Source organism: Symphalangus syndactylus, chromosome 15 (assembly GCF_028878055.3).
Source record: "Symphalangus syndactylus isolate Jambi chromosome 15, NHGRI_mSymSyn1-v2.1_pri, whole genome shotgun sequence".
Classification (NCBI taxonomy): Eukaryota; Metazoa; Chordata; class Mammalia; order Primates; family Hylobatidae; genus Symphalangus; species Symphalangus syndactylus.
In genome coordinates this window covers 11415564-11430762 of record NC_072437.2, presented here as the reverse complement: position 1 = coordinate 11430762, position 15199 = coordinate 11415564, and the positions used below count along the sequence as shown (strand labels likewise).

The 15199-nt window shown below is 36.9% G+C and overlaps 1 protein-coding gene across 3 annotated transcripts in view; it reads left to right on the top strand.

Annotated features, from left to right (window-relative positions):
• MYO16 (myosin XVI) overlaps window positions 1-15199 on the top strand; it is a 706512-nt gene that overhangs the window by 304057 nt on the left and 387256 nt on the right. For all 3 annotated transcript variants that reach the window (XM_055244378.2, XM_063618637.1, XM_063618636.1), the window contains exon 7: window positions 7607-7732. In XM_055244378.2, coding sequence (XP_055100353.2) covers window positions 7607-7732 — 126 coding nt within the window. The remainder of the gene's footprint in view (window positions 1-7606; window positions 7733-15199) is intronic.

Here is a 15199-nt window from a genome sequence, read left to right as displayed (position 1 = left end):
CCTTTATTTCAGTAATGCTGGTTCATCCCTTACTTATGGATGGAGACAGCCATTGATTTTATGGTCATTTTTAAAGAATACAACTTCTGTGGTCAGTTTATGTCACAAACCAACCTCAAATTAAAGTGTCCAATCCCATATTATAATCAAAACTCTCAAGTCAGGAGTTGTAGAATCTTTGTGCCATACTTCCCAGTGACCCTTGGGTGTAGCCCATGGATCGCCTTTCAAAATAATGTTTAAAATGTAATAAAAAAATGGTGCCTAGGAAACAAATTATGTTGAAATATAGTCATCATAATATTAAAAGTAAAGTGTGATATATAATGCATGTGCTTCTATATCATTCCACTAAGCAACAGATCTAGTAATTACCATGATTTTAAGGTGGCATTGACCATGAATGCTATCTTGAGGTATTTGCTGCAACAGAACAGTGATATGAAAATGTCAGGACTTTTATTGATGATGACATCAAGGGTTTGCTTTTTGTGCTCATTGTTGAAGAATTTGCTAAACTTCAATTAAGGAGTGGAAGAAAATAAAGCTATTTTCTCACCCAAGTTTTCACCTCCCCCCTACCCCGAATTTTATCCACAAATCCTGCAGAGGTCAGTGAGACCAGGTGTAGGGACTGTGAGTTTAGTTAAATGTTAAATCCATTCCCAACTTAGTGCTGTACCAGGTCGGGAAGTCCATAGAAGGGAAGGTGGACATGGGTTACTATTTTTCCTCTTGCCACTTTTCTTCATCCCTCACTCCCTTATTAAACTCCACTGAAGTTAAGAGGAAGAAGAAGGGAGGATGGAGCAGATAGGGAAGAGGAGAGGCAACAAGAGCAAGGTTTTTGACTGAGCCTTCTTTAGATGGTATCTAGCTCTCTGACCAAGAATTTGAGTCTTCTTTTTGTGAGAATTTGGGGATGTATTGGATCCCACCCACCCACCATCATCATGGGGAAGCCTTAGCCTGTACCAGGTCTGGGTGATGTGCTCTTCCACAGGGTCCTTTATGCTCATTCGGCTTTCGGGAATTTGGGGACACTCCAGATTCTCTCCGCTAAGCTGTGCTTGCTCCATGAGGCACCCCCTAAAATAGAACCAGAAATGATCACAGCTTCATGGGTAAAACAGCCCATCTCTTGCCCTTTACTTTGTGCATGCAAGAATCAAAACCAGTTTATTCTATGTCCACCAAGTGACTCAGGATATGTAGCTTCTCAGGGTGGTCTCTACAGCCTCTCTCTGCCATAAAATTGGGAGGAACGCTCATCCACCTTGATACCTACACACAGTGGGAAGGGAAAGTGGACTCCTAACACACTAAGAGTGCTCTTTAAAAATTGTTCAACACTTTTTCTCCTTTTGTCTTTAATTTGTGACCTAGTGTGCCCTGAGTCTCGAGGTAGAGTTCAAAAGTCATCTGAGCAGTTTTAGGGCAACTATATCCCAATTTATATAAATAGTCTCACTTTGGGATATGATTTATAGTATTTTCATACTTCTGTCAAAGCTGAGATAGTAAAAATCCTGTGTTAGTGTTATGATGCAGTAGATGAAGAAGACCTGAAATTATTGGCCAACAATCCTGACTGGACCTAAGAGGTATTTGAATGGTCCTCAAGATTAGTTTTCGTTTCTTCCTAACATAGTTTTTATTAAAATATAGCATTAGCCTCAGCATGATCTTCTAGCTTCAGAGTGGCAGGTGTCACAGAGCTTCAGTAAGAACAGATCCAGTGGGAATATATCATAATATTTAACATTTTACATACGGATTAGTAAAAACTCAGATGCACAAATGCAAGGGTAAGATAATTAAAAACAATTAACAGATATTTTCCAAGTTATACATGTGGAAAAGGCTTAAGCCTCTGGCAAAGACCCTTACAATGTAAAAATATGATGAAAAAACACAGAAATATTAATATCTTTGATTATGTCAGAAATTATAATTAACATTTTGCATTAAAGAGTGAGAAAAATTAAGGGGCAACAGGTAATTTGCTGAGAGTAATATTTGCAACAGGTTTCCCAAAATTTTAATATCTTCAAAATATGCAGAGTTCATAGAAATTAATTTAAAAAACCACCTCTTACTAGAAAATAAACAATAACAAGAGTCAATTCACAAAAGAAAAATATCCAACTAGCCTATATATATGAAAAGAGGACCACTGTTGGGAATTAAGTAAATGCAAATTATTTGAAATCATTTTAGAAATAAATAATAGTGAAGACCAGAAAAGCTAAGGGTCTGTGCAAATGGATTCTTTCATACGCTGCTGGACTGTGGGTAAACTGGTACATTCTAGAACTCTGCATGGCAGCATACCACAGGAACTTGAAAAAATGCTCATCATTTTAGAATCAGGATGTATCAAAAGGAAATCACTACAGACATATATAATAATCACCAACAAAATCATTTTTAAAAACAATATCAAAAATGGTAACTACATAAATATCCAACAATTAGGAATTAGCCCAGTCAATGAAAATGTGTCTGTATGATTGTATACTATGCTTTCCTAAAAATCTAGGGTTTAGAAGCTCAACAGCACCATGATGAAGAGGCCAGATAGACCCAACTCCGTGCTCATCCTGGAAGGCTCCATCACTTCCAAGCTGTGACTTGTGCTGGCTTCTTAAATTCTGGGTTATCATCTTCTCATCTTTTAAACTGGAATAGTAAGAGTGCCACATTATAAGATAACCAGGCCCAAGGAGACTGTGCATGTAAATCACTCAGCTTATTGTCTAGTTCGTACACAGTGAGCTCTCGATCAAAGTTAGCCTTTAAGTGATCCAAACATTCAACAGCATGGAAAATATTAACTATATTTGAATAAAATAAATTGCTAGGTATGCAGTGATCCTAACTTTATTTAATATTATTTTAAATTGACAAATAATACTTATATGCATTTATGGGGTACAATGTGAATTTTTGATATATGTATACAGTGTGAAATGATTAAATCACACTAAGTTAACCTATCCACCACTTTTCTTACCATTTTTGTGTTGAGACATTTGAAATATATTCTTAGTTATTTTAAAATGTATAATACATTTTTCATTGACACTAGTCATTCTGCTTTGCAACCGATCTCAAAACATATTTCTCCTGTCTAGTTGAAACATTGAACCTTTCGAGCAACAACTCATCATTTTCTCTCTTCCCCTCCCACAGTCCCTGACAACCATCATTCTTCTCTCTACTTTTATGAGTTTGACTGATTTAGATTTCACTTAGAAGTGAGATCATGCAGTATTTGTCTTTCTGTGCCTGACTTATTTCACTTAACGTAATGTCCTTCAGTTTCATCCACATCATTGCAAATGACAGGGTTTCTTTCTTTTTTAAAGGTGAATAGTATTCTATTATGTATATATACTACATTTTCTTTATATATTTACCTGTTGATGAACACCGAACTTGGCTATTATGAATAGTGCTGCAGTGAGCATGGGAGTATGAATATCCCTATGACATAGCGACTTCCGTTCCTTAGGATATATACCAGAGTGGGGTTTCTGGATCATAAGGTAGCTGTATTTTTAGTTTTTTGAGGAATATCTATACCATTTTCCAGAATGGCTGTACTAACTTACATTTCTACCAGTAACATACAGATATTCCTCTTTCTCTGTGTCCTTGCCCACACTTACTTGTCATCTTTTTGAACAGCCATCCAAACAGGTATGCGGTGATATTTCATTGTAGTTTTAATTTGTAGCTCCCTAATGATTAGTAATGCTGAGCATTTTTTCATGAGCCCATTAGCCAATTATATATCTTCTTTTGATAAATGTCTGTTCAAGTCCTTTGGCTGTTTTTAAATTGGGTTATTTGTTTTCTTGTTATTCAGCTGTTTGAGGGTCCTACTTTTATCAAGGGAGTGGCATCGTTAAATAGAAATAAATGACCAGAATCTGAAAAGCGAAGCATTTATCTAGAAAGTCCAATTGTCAGTATCTTTAATGTCTTTTTATATTTTACGTATCTTAAACTCTGAAAAATAAATACAAAGTAATTTAAAGTTAGAAAAACCTTTCTGGATTTTATCTGAATACATGCTTGAAAGGGCCCAAGAGTGTTTTGCTCTTAAAACCAGGCAGGGCCATCTTGGTATTCATCTGTGGACATTTGCTCTGTGCTGCCTTAAACCCTGTCCGGAGCAATTGATTCAGCTGAGAACCAACATTGAAAACAATGATAATGCTACTTGTTTTAATTTCTATAAATATTGGATTGAGGTACTATTTTTCAAATATTAGAACTCTCTGTTATTTGGGAAAATAAATGGAAAATCTCAAACTTCGGAAATAATTGGTAGTCTATAGTATATTTTCTAGCAATTAACTCTACCAGTAAATGAAATGAACAGGCTGTCAAAGACTGAGATGCTGTAATATGAAGTGGGCACAGTGTTGGGGGCTTTGACCAGATACAATGAAAACTTATCCTTATATGGGATCATAAAAAGAGAAGACGTTCTAATGACCAAATGACCCTGTTGTCTGTTTTGACCCAGGCCTACATCACACTGGATATGTGTGTGTTACGGTGCAGGTTTAGAGGAGATCCCTTCTAGAGTGGACTCAGACTCCCAAATTTGGAGCCTGGGATGCTCCTGTGCTTTCATAGCTGAAAACACTAGGACTTGGTGATGGTTTCGCAAAGCATACCAGGAGGCAATATGCCACATTTCCCAAACAAGACTGTGCCTGCACTGATGGAGAGTCATGGGAAAGCCGAAGCAAGCGTATAGATATTGTGTATCATCCAGAGACTAAAATGTTAATATAAAATTAGTATGTGGAAGGGTGAGGGACATGGAAGTGGTTTACAGAAATAAGAAAAAAATTATATCAACATAAAAAGATGATGGTATGAATGCAAGATGTGTTAGGAGCCTCAGTCTATTAGTGTTATCCTCGTGGCTTGACCTCACTGCGTGTCCACGCTTCTGTGCTGTTTCAAATCTGAGTGCTGCAGGCTGCAGAGCATGGCCTCGGATCTCAGTGACCATGCTTCGTCCTTGGGCAAGTTACCTAAACTCCAAACCACTGCTTCTTCATCTGCAAAATAAAGGCAACAGTCATATCACAGATGGTAAAGATTAGAAGAAATAACTTATGGCTTTTATACCTAATGTTTTAAAAGCCACTCCAACCACCTGTCCTGCTTTGTAGCTAGATATGTGATTTCCAAATTGTAATTTTTCATGGTAACTGTGTTTGCTAATATGCTGCTGCTAGTTCACAGCAGAAATGATAACCACCTCTGTGTTTGTCACAAGACCCTTAAAGTAGCAGGAGAGGAATGCTCTGAGACACCATAGGGATCAACACCGTTACAGTTGGGCACCTGATATCCTCCAGTTGTAGTCAGGACAAGTAGTAGGAGCATAAATTCCATTTCATAAATAGACATTTTTGTTGTTGTTGTTGTTGTTGTTGCTTTTAATCTTTTAACTCTAGATCTAACATGTTCTTAGTGATGGGAAACTATATCCCATAGAGGCTAGCTGTTTGCTTATGGATTCAGAAGTTGATTGCCAGTAGACAAGATAACGCTCTTAACTCCTGCTATTCTATTGTGATAATAGAAAAGTTGGTTATCTCATGTGATTAAGTAGAAGTATTCAATTAGGGTTTTCATTTATTTGTTTATTTTGGTTTTGGGATTACCTGGAAGTAAACTTGCCAGAAGTGACCACAAAGGTCACTGGTAGTAACACCTTGGATAGAGCTCGTGAGTGAGCGGGTCCTTCTAGTCTTCCTTCCCAGCTGTGCTTGCGATAACTGGCCCAGGGCTGGACTAAGTTCTAAATGGTGAGAGCCAATTTTTGCTGTATGGAAAGCAAATCTAATCCTGCAGGGATTGGCCCTGTGAACTTGACATCGGTAGTATCAATTGCTAACCAGAAAATGGATTCATTCTTGATTCCATCTGTAGACTCCGCTTTATGCTAAAAATTAGTATCTTCTGAGATTCAGATTATTGCATATAGCACAGAGTAACTGCCAATCATTCACTGATTATTCAAATAATGTAGAATCAATTTAGAAGCAGATGAATAGATCAATTCTCTAGGTTAGCAAGTATGTAAAATTATATTTTCTAAAATACTTGTGGATATATCATTTTGGGGACTGTTTCCTAGAATATTAATAAGATTAATTCTGTATGTAGCAAGCTTGGGAAAATCTATATGAAATAGTGTCTTAATTTAGATGAATATATTTATTCTAATGCAGCTGAGTTACAAGAAATAAGCATATATTTACAATCTGTAGATTGAAGAGCCTAATTAGGTCCAAAGATATATAAATAAATGTTTTTGTTAAATGTTATCAAAATGTACACATTTAATAAGCCTTTCTGACTTTAATTTTGTCTTTGTAATAAAAATACAATGGAACAGAGCTACAAAATTCCATGCTATCAAACCTAGAAGACAGCTTTGATTTTACTACTTTTAAGGTTTTCTTTTCTTTCTTTTCTGATAGTTTCTTCTTCCTAATTCTTATGTTTATAAAATAAATCATGTAGTTGCTTAGTAACGTCATTTGACTCTGATGATAGTTTATATAGAAAGAAAGCTGCTACCTTAGAAACAGGAATTCCCTCACCTGAAAAATGTAAAAAATTCTCCAAACCCTGATCTCATCATTATTGTTCCAAAGGCCTTATTTCTAAACTTAAGATTCCATTAAAAAACTAATCTGGGGCCAGATGTGGTAGCTCATGCCTGTAACCCCAGCACTTTGGGAAGCCAAGCCAAATGGATTGCTTGACCCCAGGAGTTCAAGACTAGTCTGGGTAACACACAACATGGTTAAAACTAGTCTCTACCAAAAAAATAAATAAATAAAATTAGCTGGGTTTAGTGGCATGCACTTGTATTCCCAGCTACTTAGTAGGGTGAGGTGGAAGGACCACTTGAGCCCTGGAGATTAAGGCTGCAGTAAGACGATTCCACCATTGCACTCCAGCCTAGGTGACAGAGAGAGACCATGTCTCAAAAATATAATTAAAAAAGAAACTAAAACTGGGAGAATGTTACAATGGTAGCTACACAATCATTTTTAAGCCGCCAGGATTAGTTAATACTTTTTAGTGTTTCTGTGCTTTTTACACATACAGGAGCATCACAATGATCACATTTCCTGTTTTTAGTTATGCTTTGAATCACTTTCTATAGCACCAAGTACAATGCCTAGAATATAGAGCTGATCAGCAAACATTTTACCTTTGGGCAAGAAGTGGTAAGCTTTTCAATTATTGCATTCTATATTTTAAAATATTCAGATCGCATTGAAATGGAACTCTTGGAGGGGGATGGGAGTTAAATGAAAAAGTGCACACTATGAAAGTCGGAAGGAAAATTATTAAACATCAGCATCCCTTCAAAGACTGATAATTACACCCATTTATACCAAATAAATAAAATTACATGTATGTTCTTTTGTTTTTATGGTCTCTGTATTTTAGATCCACCACTTCATTAAGTAGCTCTCTTTAAACCATTGAGTGAACTGCTTGAGTATCACTACTTTAAAAAAATGAATAATAAGATGTCTCTTCACCGCAGTTACACATGGCGTGTGCGAGTGGCTACAAGGAGGTGGTGTCTCTTATCCTGGAACATGGCGGAGACCTCAACATAGTAGATGATCAGTACTGGACTCCCCTCCACTTGGCAGCCAAATACGGCCAGGTAGAGTGATTTTCTGAATTCTTTAAAAAATAATTTTATATAATTAATGAATAATTTCATATTCAATTTTGATTTGATTTTAAATTATGTACTAATCATTATTGTAATTTGACTTTTAATAGTACCTTCTTACTGAACAAATATTTTTATGGTTAAAGGAAAATGCTTTTACAAGAGCACACAAAAACATGTTCCTTATGTATCTGAATATTGTAGTCAAATCACTGAAGAAATAATCAAAATCTGTAAACGTTTGTCATAATATGGAGTTAAAATGTTCTTCATATTATATAGATTTCATATGCTTGCAGTTTCATGAATCTGTAATAATTATGTGTTTTCTACAGCTAATATTTTATTCATGGCAATAGTAGGAAAAGTAACTTAGTTTTACACGTATATGGAGATTTAAGTTAATGTGTTCATTTCAGAACATTACTTTGGGGTAACAATCACATCTAGTAAATTTGTAGTAAGTTAGATCTCTAAGACACTAATCATTATGTAAAATAATCTATCATAAATTTCAGTGGTGTAACTATCAAGAGAATGGAGTTTGCATTTCACGTATTTTAGAAAAAAATCATATTGCATGTGGAAGTTCTTTCAAACAAACAAGAACACGTTTGTTTTGACAGCACTTCCTGTAAAGAAAGATCCATTTATTCAATAAATATATTTAAGGGCCTACTAAATATCCCTGAATTGTGCTTCTATGGTGATTCAGTCTCCTTATTTGTTGCTGGTCTGTTCCAGCTTTTTATTTCTCCTTGATTGAGTCTTGATGGATTGTATGTTTTTAGGAATGTATCAGTTTCTTTGAGGCTATCCCATTGGTTCAATATATTTGCTCATAATATTCCATCATGATGCTTTTAAATTTCTGAGCCGTCCATTGTACCGTCTCCTTTACCAGTTCTTTCTGAGTTGCTTGCTCTTCCCAGGGCTATTGTCATAATTAATGGGGAGGAGCAGGAAGGAAAGTCTAAGTAGGTGGATTTTAAAACAGCTGTTTCTTCTTCTAAAAATACTGATTTCCTAAAGTCTTGTAAAGCTTGGTAAAGAATGGTAAAATTTATCATTATTTTCACATGAAACCCACCTGAAATGCAGGGAAATGAGTATTCATTTCTGCAACTGTTCTATTATAAAGTATCTATTGCAATCTTTGGCTCTACATGTTGAGGGTGTCTAAATGTAATCAATTTTTCCTGACTCGTAAGGAGAATCTAGGTATTTATTTTCCACCTCCTGGAAGCTGGAATGACCAAGGCAGAAAGAATTAGATTCTGATTAGAATCAGAAATTTTATCCCTCAAGCCATTAGATGAAGCTATTGACCTTTTTCTCAGAAATGCATAGACACAAAAAGTATCCCTGCAGTTTCAGCGGTTGAGTCCTTTATGAAAAGTAGGCATAGATCTTCCAGAAGCCCATAAGAAACCCTGCTCTGCAGAAATAGAACCTTTTTTTTTTTTTTTTTTTTTTCAGTGAAGAAGTCTCACTCTTTCACCCAGGCTGTAGTGCAGTGGTGCGATAGCTCACTGCAACCTCCGCCTCCTGAGTTCAAGCAGTTCTTGTGCCTTAGCCTCCCAAGTAGCTGGGACTACAGGCACTCACCACCACGCCCAGCTAATTTCTTCTATTTTGAGTGGAGACAGGGTTTTGCCATATTGGCCAGGCTGATCTCGAACTCCTGACCTCAGGTGATCCACCTGCCTTGGCCTCCCAAAGTGCTGGGTTTATAGGTGTGAGCCATCGTGCCCTGCCAGAAATGGAAGCTTCTGTTCAGGAAATTATGCTTCTAATAAAGCTATACTATATAGTAGGAACTGAGAGACAAGATCAGCCAAATAAAATTTGTGTTATGTGGTAAAAAAAAAAAATCTGTAGTTAGTTTGAGTGATGAAAATGGATTTTTAAATGTTAATTTATATAGTTAGATTTAACAATAAAAAAACCCTTTAATGATAAACATATATGCCACGCATGATACATGCCATGCATCAGTGGTAGAGGAAACATAAGCCCAATCTAATTGTCACTTCTTTCAGAAACCTTCCTAGAGATTCCTGTCCCTCAAAAGTCATAAGACACAGGAATCACCAGATGATAAGACAGAGAGAATTAGTGGCTCTCAGTGTTATTACCTGCCTTTACTTGTCACATTCCAAAAACTTCCCAAACTTTTTAAAATCTGTTCTTTCAAATTAGAGAAACACAGTCATGAACTTACATGAGAACCATGCTTCAGAAGCCATGTTGACTTTGTCAGATACAAAGGAATTAAGATTGTTTTTATTACTCCCTCTCCAGTGTGCCCGCTAGGTTTCCAACATTCATCATTTATTCATGATAAGTCAATTAAGAAACACTTCCCAACTGCTTCATTTCTTCAAAATCAGCTACAAAACAGTTGACCTGAAAATTTAAGCACACCCTAGCTTTCATATACTTCCTTTTGTTTTCTCATGCATTTGATTCTACTTATTTAAGGGATTGCGTTAGGTAGTTTTTGCATTGTTATAAATTCCTGAGACAGGGTAATTTATAAAGAAAGCAGGTTTAATTGGCTCACGGTCTGCAGACTGTACAAGCATGGCACTGGCATCTGCTGGGCTTCTGGGGAGGCCTCAGGGAGCTTTGACTCATTGCAGAATGTGAAGCGGGAATGCGCACATCACACGGTGGAAGCAGGAGCAGAAAGAGAGTTGCGGGATGTGTGCATTGGGCGGGGGGCGGATGCCACACACTGAAACAGCGAGATCTTATGAGAACTCACTCATTATCGTGAGGACAGCTCCGAGCCAAGAGACATCTGCCCCATGACCCAATCACCCCCGACCAGGCCACACTTCCAACACTGGGGGTTGCAATTCAACATGAGATTTGGTGCAGACAAATATCCAAACTATATCGGGCATTATGCCAGCTTTGTTTAGAGGCCTCCATGGCCTTCTCACTGGAATAGAAAGAACCAGCGCTGGGTACCAGCCCCACCACTCACTGACTGTGAACTCAACAAGCCTTGATTGTTCTTTTTCCACAGAGCCCAACCTTGGGGCCACCAATTATTGAGAACCATAAACATCTATAGAAAGGGGAGACTTTTACTTAGTTCAGCAGATTTTTGCGAGTCGTGAAGGTGAATGCCTTGTGTGTGTATGGATCATCAGTCAGCATGTGTCCTCATCCACTGATGGTTGCTAGATTGGTACAGACAGATATCTTACTCAAAGGTTTCCAGAAATGGCCATTTACAATGTGCAGATGAGGCAGGTTTTTAAAACACATTATTTTTATCCTCTGCTTCGCTAGACTTGCCTTTAATTTTCTAACTTCTGATACATTTTAGTACTAAGGAAAGTGTCTGAAGATCATACGTCTTTACTACTTTGTTCCATTAAGTATAATCAAGTAGCGTCTCCACTCGAATGTGCACTCCAGAAAAAGAGACTTTGAGTTGTCCATTGTGCTAGCCCATTGTCCAGCAGAGTGACCGAAAGACGAAGGCAACCGACCCAGAGTTAGGTGCAAAATTGGAAATACTGAGTGTAGATGAGGCTTTTGTTTCAGAATATAAGGCATCAAAACCAAGATACTCTTCTTTTACTCAGACTGAAAAAACAACTGAGAGATTTATGATAATAGAAGATTTTGAGTAAATTACATCTCAATTATTTCACCAAGAAAAATAGTATATGACATCTAGAACTATTCTAAAAAATTGTTCTCCCAAAAAGATGTCATTTAGTATGCACTTTGGAAATTATATTTTAGAAACAGGTTTATTTGAATATCAATTTATATGCATGGAAGATTTATAACTCTCTCTGAAGAAATTTGCTGTAAATATATTGTATCTGTGTTTAGGGGAAAAAGCTTTAGAAATGTGAACATTTTAGAGAGACTGATGGCATTTTTAGAGACAGTCACAGTAATTTCACTCTTATAAAGACCTTATAAATGTAAATACCTTTATGGGGAAGGAGGTAGCTCACAATCTATAACTGTACTTATTATTTACGTTTATAGTGGGATGATGTACATATTTTAAAACTGCCTTTTAGAAATATATTAACTTTTGCAGTGGAAAACAAAAGAGATGCTTGTTCTTGTCAAAAACTAGGAACTGAATAAATTATGTGAGCAATAAGTCTTTTGGTTTTACAACTCTTTCATGAGTTCTACATGAAGTAAAATTTCATTCTAGTCTTGTATGTATTTACTGGATTTAGTATTTACAACAGAATTGGCAATACTGCAACCAAAGATAAGAAAATATTTGTACAAATGCTGGAATCTAAATATTTTTGTTTCCCAAAGTATTTTGTATGACATAACTCACACATCTTAATGTTTAAAAAGCCATTTTTATTCTCAAATACAGTTTTACCCAAGTATGTAAAAATTAAGATATATTCAGAGCTTTAAATTTTTTTGTATATTTATTTCTTCTTTGCTTTGGAGAAAACAGTCTGGTTACGCCCCTACCCCTCCAACCTTGGAGTATTGACAAGCTTCATGTGCCATCCTAGGTTCCTATTTGATGTTTTCCGTGTCTTTGAGAAATATTCTCATGCCCTAAGCTTCAAATACTGTCTACATGCTCATGACTACCCAAGCCTCCTCTCTGTCCCTCTCCCAAATTCTGCATCTGTGTGTACCCAGGAGCTGTCTCTTTCTTTCTGTCCTCTAACACCACTTGTTTAAAAAAAAAAATCATCTTCTCTTTCCCATCCCCATCTGTTGCTCTTCTCTTTTATCATTTATTCACCACAAAACTAGTCCTTTGCCATTTTCCTGCCTCTCTCTCCTCTCTCATGCCTAACAGAACACTGAGTCTACAAACTCCTACCCAGCGGACTGTGTTGAAATATTTAAGCTATAATCACCACCAGTCAATCTGTGCCTCCTCACTGCCTCTCCCCTTGCCCAGGACATTAGCATCTCTACATCTGGGTTAACCCATCAGCCTCTAACAGGTTTTTATCCCCCTCCCCGCTCTTCTCTCAATGACAAGGCTACAGTAATCATTCTACATGCAGGCATAATCACACTGTGTCAACACAGCATCCTTTCCATTGCTGTTGAAATAAATACTTCTTCCTTAGCACCATTTATAAGTCCCCATGCGTCAGAGGCCCTGCTTAAGTCTCGTGTTTTATTTCTCCTGGCTCACCCCACCATATCTGAGGGTAAAGCTATACTGAACGCATCTCCATTTCTACAACGTGCCACCACATATAACCTATTCTTTGCTCTTCCTGAAATCGTTAAATTTTACCTTGCACGGATACATTGATATGTCACTTCACTGGCCGTCTCTCCTAATGCTCGGAATTTGCATATGACGGTTCCTCTCCTGTCCCTGTACAAGCACCCTGCATATCCCGTATCATAAACAACTTGCCGTAGTTGTTGGTTCATTCATCTGTACCACCTTTTAGTCTGTAAGAAGTGAATGCAGGAACATTTGTTTGGCTTATCAAAATATCATGATATCTCAGACAGGAGCCAACACAGAATACCGGCTAAGTTACTATTTAATGAGAGAATCAATAAATGCCCTAATGTAATACATACTGGCCTTTATCAATGGGTCACTGAATAAATGTGTGAGCGGTAGGAGAGTGGACGCTCCCCTTGAGACTGATTCTTGCAGGGAGTCATCCTGGAGATTTCCAAGAGAAACCGGGGCACAGGCAAGGGCTTTGGCAGCACTGGAGATAATTTGCCTTTGGGATGTATTACCAAAAGAAATCCTGCACAAATGAAAGGGATTTCAACCAAAGGCAATGTCTTGTGAGCAACACCGTATTTAATGGTTGCTATGTGTCCGCCCAAAATTAGTGTGTTTCAAGATTAATCCCCAGTGCAGCAAAATTAGGACGTGAGGCCTAATAAGGGGTGTTTAGGTCATGAGGGTTTCACCCTCATGAAAGGATTAATACGACTATAAAAAGAAATTGCAGGAGTGTTTCTCTCTCCTGGTTTTCCACCATGTGAGGATATAATGATCTTTCCCTCTGGAGGGTGCAACATTTAATGGGGCATCTTAAAAGAAGAGAGACTAAGGCCTGCTGGCACTTTGATCTTAGACTTCCCAACCTCCAGAACTGTAAGCAATAAGTTTCTGTTCATTATAAATTACCCAGTCTCAGATATTCTGTTATAGCCACACAAATACAACTATGACAACTGTATAAAAGGAAAGTTCCATAAAAGGAGACCGAGGAGGGGTTGGACACGGGCAGAGGAGGATTATGAGGTTTGCAAATGGAAATAAAAGAGGAGTGTTTCAGAAAAGAAATACAAGGACAATTACATGGAAAACTGCAGTGATTAGAAAGTATTTATTTTGTGGTATGAGGGCAGGATTGTTTGGTTAATAAGAAATCATAGTTGAATCATTAAAAGTGGTAATGTATTAGACTTTCTAAAATATTATATCTGAAATAGTTCACACGGTTCTCAGAGTTAGAGACATTTACTCGTTGCAATGTAGAGTATGCACCATTGAGCTTAGGTATATGTAATTCAACTGGGGTATGCAAGTGCTGAGTTTCTGAGAGACTTTAACATGATATTTTCCTCTTTATTAAGTTAAATCAATCATTTTTAGCTTCTGAACTAGGAAGGGATGAGTGCTGGCTCCAAACACTCACTGCTATATTTTAACTTTTTAAAGAGATATTTTGACTCTCAAGAAATTAATCTTGATAAATTTAGCCGCACTGAAATACAACCATTTGAAGAATAAGTAAAGTCTATATTCAGTAACTAATATTAATTCAAATTTCAGCTTAAATACACTTTCTTTGTTAGCCACTTAGTGTTTCCTTTTATACAGACACACAACACATACACACACTCTCTCTCTCTGAGTATTAGTCACCTTAACCTCTGATAACTTTGCTGATTATGAAATTCTTTTAATAGTGAAGATGAGTTGCACTTGAACAGCACACTCTTGCTGCTCACATTTCAGGTAATTTACCTAAAGATGTTTTATGAGGTTAAAACAGATGTTCCAGAGTAGAGTAGTTGGAATTAGCCCTGGCCTGCTTAATTCAGTTTTGTGAAGTGCCTCAGTGATTTCTAATTGGAAGCACATAGGAAATATTGACTTTACGAAAAGAAAGGAATTCCCCAAGTAGGAGAAACTTCCTTGTTTCACACATGAATGTTTATTTTTACAGGCCTGAAATAAAATGGAATTACTTTTATTGTTAAAGATTTTCTTGTAGGAAACATTTACTTTTATGACTTAAATGCTTTCTGCAGTTGAAGCTGTAGAGAAGAGGAGTTTGTTGGGAGATTGCACATGATTTTATTTGGAGTTCTATAAAGAGCAAATTGAATTTAGTAATGCAACAAATTATTAGACTCTCTGATACTCTGACATTTTTGCAAAGATATAAAAGCTTTAGCATTATTGCCATTCTTTCAAATTTGGGGAAAACA